The sequence below is a fragment of the Xiphias gladius genome, chromosome 16 (assembly GCF_016859285.1).
Source record: "Xiphias gladius isolate SHS-SW01 ecotype Sanya breed wild chromosome 16, ASM1685928v1, whole genome shotgun sequence".
Lineage (NCBI taxonomy): Eukaryota > Metazoa > Chordata > Actinopteri > Istiophoriformes > Xiphiidae > Xiphias > Xiphias gladius.
The window spans coordinates 26315057-26324614 of record NC_053415.1 but is presented as its reverse complement, the minus strand read 5'-3'; the positions used below and the strand labels follow the sequence as shown (position 1 = coordinate 26324614).

Here is a 9558-nt window from a genome sequence, read left to right as displayed (position 1 = left end):
ATATTTTAATATTTCATTAGAACATAACCATGATATTGATTTAATAAAGCTTTGGAACATTAAGATATAAATCAGGAAATTCCAAGGGAACAAAAACCATAGCTGCAATGAAATGTGACTCTCCGACGGTTTTCTCTCCTTCTCTTCCTCCTCCCCTGCCATCGAGGTCTCGAACACAGTCATTCGCTTCTTCCTCCACTTCCCTCTACCCTTTGCCCTTAAATTCCACTGCTGTTACTTTTATTTAGACAGAACTAAAGCAGTTTACTTGCAGTTTTTTTCGGAACAAAATGCATTCATACATGTAAAAATTTTATGGCACAAAACAAGAATCTTAAAAGAAATACATTTCAAAGGTGCAATAAATCTATACTGCGCCATCAGACAAAAAAAAAAAAAGGCCAAGTAAAAGAACCAAGAGCCAGTTTGTTGTGCTTTTAGAAACTCACACTTAGTGATCTATTATGTCTATGCTGATGGTTCCGGTTCACATTGAGGGGAGAAAAAAAAAAAAAAAATTGAAACCCTTGGACTCTTTAATGGAATCAACAGTCCTGTCGTGTGTGTCCATTTCTAGCAACGTATAATTAAGAAATCCAAGGTTATTTCTAATACTATAGTTTGTGGATTTGTACAAAGAATGTGACGCTGACATTTTGCACATCGTTTACATACGGCCTTAAAGATAAAGACTTCTTTTGCACAGTGCCAACAACAAATAAGAAAAGAGTGTAAAGCTTCGTTACAATCATAAAATTGGCTGGAAGGCGACAGCTGGCCATTGAACGTCTCAATTACCTGCAAGCAGTCAGATAGCTGCACATACAACAGGACTCATCACAGGAAATGACAGAGGCCCTTAATGATCCCAACTGGCAAATGCAGTGAAAATTCTTTTCTAGCAGATACGTAATGCTGGTGTTCCTCTCGCTGTACGAATAACAGCAGTCAAACGCAGACAGGCACATTTCAAAATATACACAATAGCCTCGGTTATCACAAGTGTCTGGCAGACTTCGTCGCACACTAAATCAACACTGTCATTCTCCGTTTACCTGCTCACGTCATTCAAAGAAAACGCTTAGACGGACAGAATCTGCGACCGTGGCTCGTCCAGGAGTACAGGTCTATTGTCCGGTTCAATATCAGCAACGGTGAAGAGGAATATCTTCTGTCTTGTATAAATCATCGCTATAAAGACTCTTCCTCAGATTCACTGTCCGTGTTGGGCTTTGTCAGGAGTTCCAGCTCCTCACCATCCTGCAACAGAGACCAGAAAGAGCAAATCAGAACGAATCTGCAGACAAATCTGCAGATGCAAAGGTATTTCTCATATCTTAGCATCATCACCAAAACAATAACTTTTGAGTTGTTTTAAGAGAGTGGAGGAGAGGACTTGCTGCCATGAAAACACAGAGGGGAAATACTTTGCATTTTAAAGCCACAGCTATTAACAAGCAATTTCTTTTTGTTAGCGTTCTGTCAAAGAAACGAGGAACACATCCCAAGGATTGTCATTTCACACACAACAGAGGTTTTCCTCAGTCTGGAACAGGGCGCTGGTCATGGAAACTACCTCAGAGTCCTGCTAACTCCAGGACAGTGTCCTCATAAGGCCCTCGTGCAGATCAGTTCCAGTTAACAACTTCCTCTTTCAACGTCCAATAGACTACACTGACCTAATGAAATTTTGTGAGGTAAGGCCCCAGCATGAGTCTGAATGCTGTTTTCATAGCAAGGAATCAGGTTTCCTCCCGCACTGAAGAAATCACATTACAGGCAGCCAAGTTTCCTACAGAGAACTTGGTATGTGTGTGGGAGGAGAGGAAGGGGCTTTACATGGGGGTTAGGTGAGCGATGCTGTGTGAGAAAAGAAATGTGTGGGCTGGCGTGCATGACTACTGAAGATTTGTGGTTTGCTTCCTACCCCTCTGGACCTCTCGAACACCTCTCCGTTGATGACCCGCAGCTTTTCCTGCTGCAGGGTGTATTCCAGGTCCTTGGGCCGACTGGCGTTGTAGATAAAGATGGCCAGCAGGACCGTGGGAGCCTGGAGGAAGAAGTCCAGCGAAGGGTGGAAGTTGAAGAGGAAGAAGGAGAGGGTGGTAACTAAAACAGTGGTGATCTGGCCTGTCAGCACATGGAACATGTTGTCTCTGAATTTCAAGATGAAAGCCACAGATAAACCCAGGGCAGCTGGGGAGAAAACAGAAAAGGGTGAGTTCTTCAAATGCACACTTTAAATTTCTTAACTCAGCTACATGCTCCTAGACGACTCAGCAAGCCTTAATGTTCTTTATTGACTTTCATAACTGTAGTTTGTTTGGTTTTTTTTTTTAAATCAGGAGACAGTTATCTAGTGAATGTCCTTACAAAACAACAGCACTGGTTATATGTTCGGACGCTTAAAATTGCATTTTCCTGACGAGTGACCTCTCGCATACTTGCAAACAATGACTGTGCTGTCAGGAAAGATCACAGCACCGGTCATCTGTTTATCTGGCCTGAGTTTATATTCAGCAGCAAGGGTGGAAGCAGTGTGATTTTGTCACATCAGAGCAAAAATCTTAGGTTGTCGGTTGCAGGAAACCGTCAGACTTGAAAGCTGGAGACCCGGGTTTGTGTCCTCCCTCCCCGCTTAAAGGAATTATTCATCACACCAGGAGTCAGATGAGAAGATCAATGCCAGTCTCAAAATATGAAGCTACCGCTAGCAGCTGCTTAGCTTAGCTTCGCATACAGACTGGGAGCAGGGTTTTGGAAGTCGTAGGTAATGGTTTAGCCAGAAATTTCTGTTGGAACACTGCTCTAATTTGGTAGTTTACTTGTTTGGCTCACAGATTCTTTTTGTGAAAAGATCATTTTATGTTAACCACGTGTAAATGGGTGGAACAGAAAGAGACTTCTGCAGTTGAATATACTAAGATCAATACCACTCTCATATTTGTCCATTAAATATGAGGCTACAACCAGATGGTTAGTTGAGCTTAGCATAAAGCCTGGAAGTAGGGGGAAACAGCTAGCCTTGTGTCAAGAGACAAGGCTAGCTGTTTCCCCTTATTTTAGATCTTTGTGCTAAGCTATGCTCATCATCTCCTGGTTTTCAGCATAATGATCAATGGACAGATACAACAGAGGTATCAGTCTTCTTATCTTGACAAGCAAGCGAATAAGCATATTTTCCAAAATGCTGAACTATTCCTTTAACGGAGTACTTTTAGCTGCCTAAATTTAACCACCGAGGCATCGGGTCTGGAAACACTCACATCGGTTGTTTTGGAAGACACTGGCAAATCAACTGTCTTATCATTTATATCCACCACTACTCACCCGTGACCAGCACCAGAACCAGGGAGTAGAGGTTATGTCCATGGAGGAGGCCACAGTGCACGGTGAGGCCTCGTGCCTCACTGCTGAGCCCGAGCGTCAGACCATTAAACACCACGCCAAAGGCATACCTACAGCACCATGCAGCAAAAGGTCTAAGATTAGACTGGAAGAGCCGAAGTTAGCCACGAGTCCTCCGGCCGATTATTTTCTCGATAAGCTGCCTCTCACAATTTACTGTTCTGAATGAAGATGCTCTCAGCGAGCTGGTCTCCTTCTTTGAGGATCTTCTCATTGTAGATGTTGGCCATGGCGGAGATGAAGCACTGGAGAAGGAGCAGGACATGACCCACACCCAAAGATCGAAGCTTCCCTACTATCCTGTCCCTCCAGGCCTGCCCGGGCAGGGACGACACCCACAATTCACTGGCACTGCGATGGGAGCAAAAGATATTATAGGCAGGGCACACCTGAGTGGCAATGAATGAACAGATATAAGAATTACAACGTCGGCAGAGCGTGAAGTTTTTCAATTCATGAATAAGTTGTTTGATCAATTAAATGTCACAAAAAAGTTTAAATAAATTCCCCTCACAAGTTCCCAGAGCCCATTGTGACGTCTTGAAATTGCTAGTTGTGTCCAAACAACAGTTCAAACCACATTCAGTTTACTATCATGTGTGTAACAAAGAAAAGCAGAAAGTCTTCACATTAAGATGCTGGAGCCAGTAAATTCACGGCACTTCCCGGGGCTACATCATCCTGAAACCGACACATAGAATAAAGCTGCATTTGTTTCCAAACCACACGGAGCAGAAAATAGGCAGCCTCGCTGCAGCCCGGGGAAGCAGTGAATTTTGAATATTGATTAACAAGTGTATTAAACCCTGACAAACGGACTGCGGACATTTTGTCCTACGTGGTACATTAATCTTCACTCATCTCCTCGTCATCTTAATATGCCAAGGTACTTTGTTTGTCACCCCTTTATCTGTTCCCGCATTCATCATGTTACCTGCTGTTCCTCATCTGCTCCAGCAGCTGTGTGTAGAGTAGGCAGGAGTTGGAGGGGGTGGAGAGGGGGTTTGAGTGGAGAACTGGCACGGCCATGGAGTTTTGGCTGCCTCCTGATCCTGTCGTCAAGGACACGATGGACAGGAAGAGGATAACCAAGGCTGCCCACTGAACCCAGGAAAGGCGCCTCCTGAAGGAAAAGGCGAGAAACACACATTTAAGTTTTATCTGCGGCTGACGTGACAATCTCGAGGCTTCCGATGGCGTCAAACATGCAGAATTCCACGCCCTTGTGCCTCGTTTCATGACATGGTGCATCGTTACAAAATTACACATCTTTGCTTTTAGTATTTCTCTCAACTTAGTTTTAGTGAATCATTAAAACAAAGGCATACAGTGTTATTGTCCTAAAGACAATTTGCACTTTGAAGACAGTGAGAGGATTTTTCAGGAAAACGCTGAAAAATTTGATTAAAATGGCAAATGTCTCTTAAAAAAACAACAGCAGCATGAAAAGAGAAAATAACAAAGTGTATCAATAGATGGATCATCTCTCATTTACAGTAAAACTAAAACACGCACACTATCCTTTTAAAGAACAGAACATTACAGAGTCGTTAATTGAGCCACTTACTTCAAAACTATTCTAAAGAGTACAGCTGTGGTCAGGATGACAAAGTTGGAGAACAATACTGCCATGGCCTGGGGACAAGAGTGAGGACAGGAGACTGAGAGATAAAACAGTGGAGCGATAGCAGAACATACCGAGTGTATCAAACAGTCCTTGAGCAGGACATTTTGTAAAAGTTGGTACGACATGAGAAGGTAAAATCTACATTTAGATAAAGTTTTTTCAAAGACTGTTTCAAAGAGCTACCAGCAGGGTGAGGTTTACTTGTTAATGGGAGTTGAGTAACTGGAATTTATGCAACAAAATTTCCTCAAGAAGCCAGAAATATTCCCTTCTGGTCGTGGTCATATAGCATATTTGAGTCTTAACTAACCGGCTGAAGGTAGGTCATCACATAGAAGATGATGAGGTTGTCGAGAAAGTAGAGGAAAGCAGGGACGGCCCACTTCAGGGAGCTGAGGAAGGAAGCGCTGGAGGAACAGCCCAGATCTCTGTAGCGTCGTCCCTCTAAAGAAACAGACGAAACGCGTAAGAAAAGAAAATAAACGCACCTCTCCTACAAAGACAATGCAACAGACAGCTGTGACTTCGATGTTTACCTCGGACTATGACCCTGACGGACATAACCAGACAAAAGAGCAGTTTGAGCGCCTCGGCGAGCAGGTTGACAGACGCGGGGAGGAAGTCATACTTGTTCTCTGCAAATAAAGAGACGCCAACACTTCAGGCAAATACACAGAAGAATATGAAAACTGTTTAACTTGGTTTTAAAATATGTGCTGACTTGAGGAGAAGCTTATCAATTCTTTTTCTCTCTCTGTGTAAAACATAAAAAAAACAGTAATATCTGCTTCGTTGTCAGTCAGTCACCAGCATTGGCAGAGAATTTGAGCAGCAGGATGCGACTGGTCCCCAAGGTTACAAAGCCCAGGCCGAGAGCTAGAGTGTAGGCCGACGAGCGGGAGCACAGTCTGGGGCAGGAGGGGCAGCACACCATGGCTGGGACTGGGACTGGAACTGGAACTGGATGCAGTCAAACCTGCTGGAACACATTGGAAACACAGACACATTGCTGGTATCAGCATGGCTAACTCTTGAGTTTCAATTTCAGAAAGACGACAGCGAGATTCTTGTATCTCCGTCTGACAGCACTGAGATCAACATGGTCATTTTCATCAGCTCTAACACCTGCAATCACAAATCAGTCAGAGCTCGGCAGGTGAACAAGTGGGAAGAAAATACATCTGAAAATGAGTCAAATATGGGGCTATGAAATCAACGGGGGGAGGTCATGTGGCTGAGGATCACTTGGATTGTTCTGTATGAGCCGTGGAGAGAAATGCGAGGAACGTTTTAAAACTGGATTTTCTTTTTGGGGTTCCCCTTAAGCTTTTCTCTGAGAAGGCCGTTCAGGAGCAATATCCCAGTATCAGGCCCAGAAAATCCTAATCATGGGGTTTGACTTTTGAAAGTTGTTGGTCGCTGATCGTGGCATATTAACAGCTAATTTACGTGGCCTCGTTCGTTTATTCTTAGACCTGGAAACTGAGTACTTCCATCAAACTTGACTACCAAAAAAAAAAAAAACCCATCCAAATATGCGACCAGTGGAACATTTAAAGCCCCCAGAACTGACAGTTCTCCTCCATCCATCATGGACCGCCACAGATTGTACTCAGCTGCCAGTTTATTAGGAACACCTAGCTAAAACTAGTGCAGTCTAATACAACAGCCCTGCAATAAATCTCCCCTTCGTGAAGGTTATACTGAATGAATTAATGAATGAAACTGTTTTTGAGAGATGTTGATTCTAGGGGCCAATCTAGGCCAAACACAACTTCAAATGTCTTGTTTTGTTCGACTAAAAGACCAGATACCCAAAGATATTTAGTATAAAATGATATACAACAAAGAAAAGAAGCATATCTGCTCATTAGAGAGGCTTGAATCAGAAAACATTTGGCATTCTTTCACTATTTTTGCCTGAAAACTGACTCATTATTTTTCTGCCTCTTGGCTACTGGATTAATTGAATAATCGTTTCACCTCTAGTTGATTCAACTGTATGATCATTTTCGGAAGCTGCATTATACTGACAGGTGCTTCTATTATTTCGTCTACCTCATTTATATCACTGAGGGCAGAATACATGACAGAAACTCTGAAACTCTGTGTAATTCAATACAGTTCAACAGAAGCACAAACCTACAGCCTTCAAAATGAGCATACAGTTTCAACAAAAGCTGAACATTATAACCTTCATGAAGGGAGGATCTATTTATTTATATGACTGTTGTATTAGACTGCATTAGTTTTAGCTAGGTGTTCCTAATAATCTGCCAACTCAGTATTTAGCTCTTATCTTCTGCCCTGCAGCATCACACCAACTACTGTACTCACACTGCTGTTCTGTCCTGGTCTGACCTCTATTGGGTTTTTGGGAATCCATCTTCTGATGATCTGACACGTGAGGGCCAGGAACAGGAGCAACAATCAGGCACATCCAGGTTCTGAAATGTCTCAGACTTCCTGCTTTTCTCTGTTTTATATCATAGGAAACTGAATATATTTAGGTTTTGGCCTGTTGGTCGAGACATTTGAAGACGTTGCCGTGTCTTCTAGGCTGCTGCGCTAGTTTCCATGGTTTTCTTATGTTTTGTGGATCAAACAACTACTCGATTAATCGAAAAATGAATCGACAGATTAAATCCATAATTTAAAAAAAAAAGACCTAAATTAAAGGCACAGTATTGTGCAAAAGTTTTAAGCACTTTAGATGTTTAGATTCCTCTCCATCATGAAACACCATCAGAAGGTGTCTGATCAGTCCCAGATTCAATCTGCAGCAGGACAACAAGCCCAAACACACAGCCAGAGACATGAAGAACTGTCTTCAAAGACAAGAAGAACAAGGAGTCCTGCAGCAGGTAGTCTCAGGCCTCCACAGAGCTCTGATCTCAACATCATGGAGTCAGTCTGGGATCACATGAAGAGACAGAAGACACTGAGACAGACTGAATCCAGAGGAGAACTGAGGCAGGTACTTGACAAGCAGGTTGTTCCAGCATGCAGGTGTACCGAGGAGAGCTGGTGCTGGTTTAAAGGCAAAGGGGGGTCACAGCAAAAACAGATCTGATTCAGCTTTTTTTATTTTTTTATTTAGTGCACTCCGTCTGAAGTTAGTTGATAAATAAAAACTATTCGTGGCATCTATTTTTATTTTAAAGCATCCTCTCTTCCCTTTCAGCAGGTAACATTTTGCACAGTCCTGTCATTTCCACAACACAACACGTCTGACTGCCGCTCAGACAACTCTTAGGACTTGTAATGGACATTTGTCACTCGAAATGTTAAGATTCAAAGACTTTATTGTCATACACACAGAGCAACAGGTTACTTTAGGATACAATAATATATCATATAATAATATCTCTGCAATGTTGTCATTAAAAAAGGTGGAATAAAAAAAAAACCCAACAAAGTATATTAGAAAGCAGAAAGAAAATAACGGCATCCGGAAAGGCAGAAGTAAACAAGTTTAAAAGCAGGTGTATAAAAAAATAAAGTAAAGATATGTACTGACTGAACTAGTTGCTACCTGCAACTTGCCTTGGTGAGAGTCTTATGTTCACAGCAGCATAACAGAGCAATGTAGGAGAAGTCAGTGCCGTTTTGTGCAGTGCGAAATAGACCTAATCGATAAGTAACGATAATCACAGTAACAACGGAGAGTAATCGGTAACTGCAGCCTGGGAGATCACTCGGACTCTCTCCCAGTGCTCTGATGTGCCTACGGTACACACCACGATATATCACACCGTCGGGGCCGTGGGTTAATCTGCCTACACCCAGAAATTACGACTTTAAGAGGCGCACCGGACGAAGCCTGTAAACTCGGAGCTAGCATCGTTTGCATGACAACTGGCATGTTTCTGTGAGCGAACGGCTCCGGCAAAAGCAACAAGCGCGTTCTCTCACATATTCGGACATTTGTTCCTACGGGAATCGCTAAAAAGATGCGAACAAGACCAACAAGAAAAAAACCTTACTGAGACTTACCTCTTATTCTCCCTTTCCCAACACATAGCTGAAGCGTCGTATCGTCAGCCCTCTCGCTTCCTGGTCACTCGGCGCGGGCGTACTGACGCAAGTGTCGTGTTGACGTCGTCCCACACGCAGCGTAGGTTTGCGTCGTCCTCTTCCTCCAGACCGGACGGAGGTCTGTGTGAACCAGAGACCTGCCAGAGGGGGGCCAGGGGTGCCCCCCACCCACACACACACACACAGACACACACACACACTCTCACTCACACACTCACACACACACACACACACCACCCAACCCCCTGCGATCTGATTGGTCACCCCTGGCGGGTCAGAGGGTAACTGGTTGGTTAGTATCATGGATGGATTTCATAGCGGGGCCTTCAGGTAGCCCGGGGGCCCGGGGGCCAGTGCACCGTAGCCTGAAGGGACTGTTAACATTTTCTTATTGAAGGTCAATCAAACAGCGAAGACACAAACAAAACAAAAAAAAAAAAAAAAAAATCAACAAAGCGACACAAAACGACCAGAGAGAAGAAAGA

General features: G+C 43.4%; 1 protein-coding gene across 2 annotated transcripts; it reads right to left on the bottom strand.

Moving 5' to 3' along the window:
- Window positions 1-9: 9 nt before the first annotated feature.
- slc35a5 (solute carrier family 35 member A5) lies at window positions 10-9186 on the bottom strand. 2 transcript variants are annotated; one of them, XM_040149432.1, is made up of 10 exons: window positions 9032-9186; window positions 5843-6014; window positions 5572-5670; window positions 5346-5479; window positions 4976-5043; window positions 4343-4531; window positions 3559-3759; window positions 3331-3458; window positions 1928-2196; window positions 10-1260 (listed from the first exon to the last, which is right to left on the bottom strand). In XM_040149432.1, exons 2-10 carry the CDS (start codon window positions 5967-5969, stop codon window positions 1192-1194), a joined length of 1284 nt encoding a protein of 427 aa, XP_040005366.1. In that variant the 5' UTR covers window positions 5970-6014; window positions 9032-9186; the 3' UTR covers window positions 10-1191. The 2 variants fall into 2 exon arrangements, with proteins under 2 accessions (XP_040005366.1, XP_040005367.1); XM_040149433.1 differs by having other exon boundaries at window positions 5843-6011.
- Window positions 9187-9558: the final 372 nt, after the last annotated feature.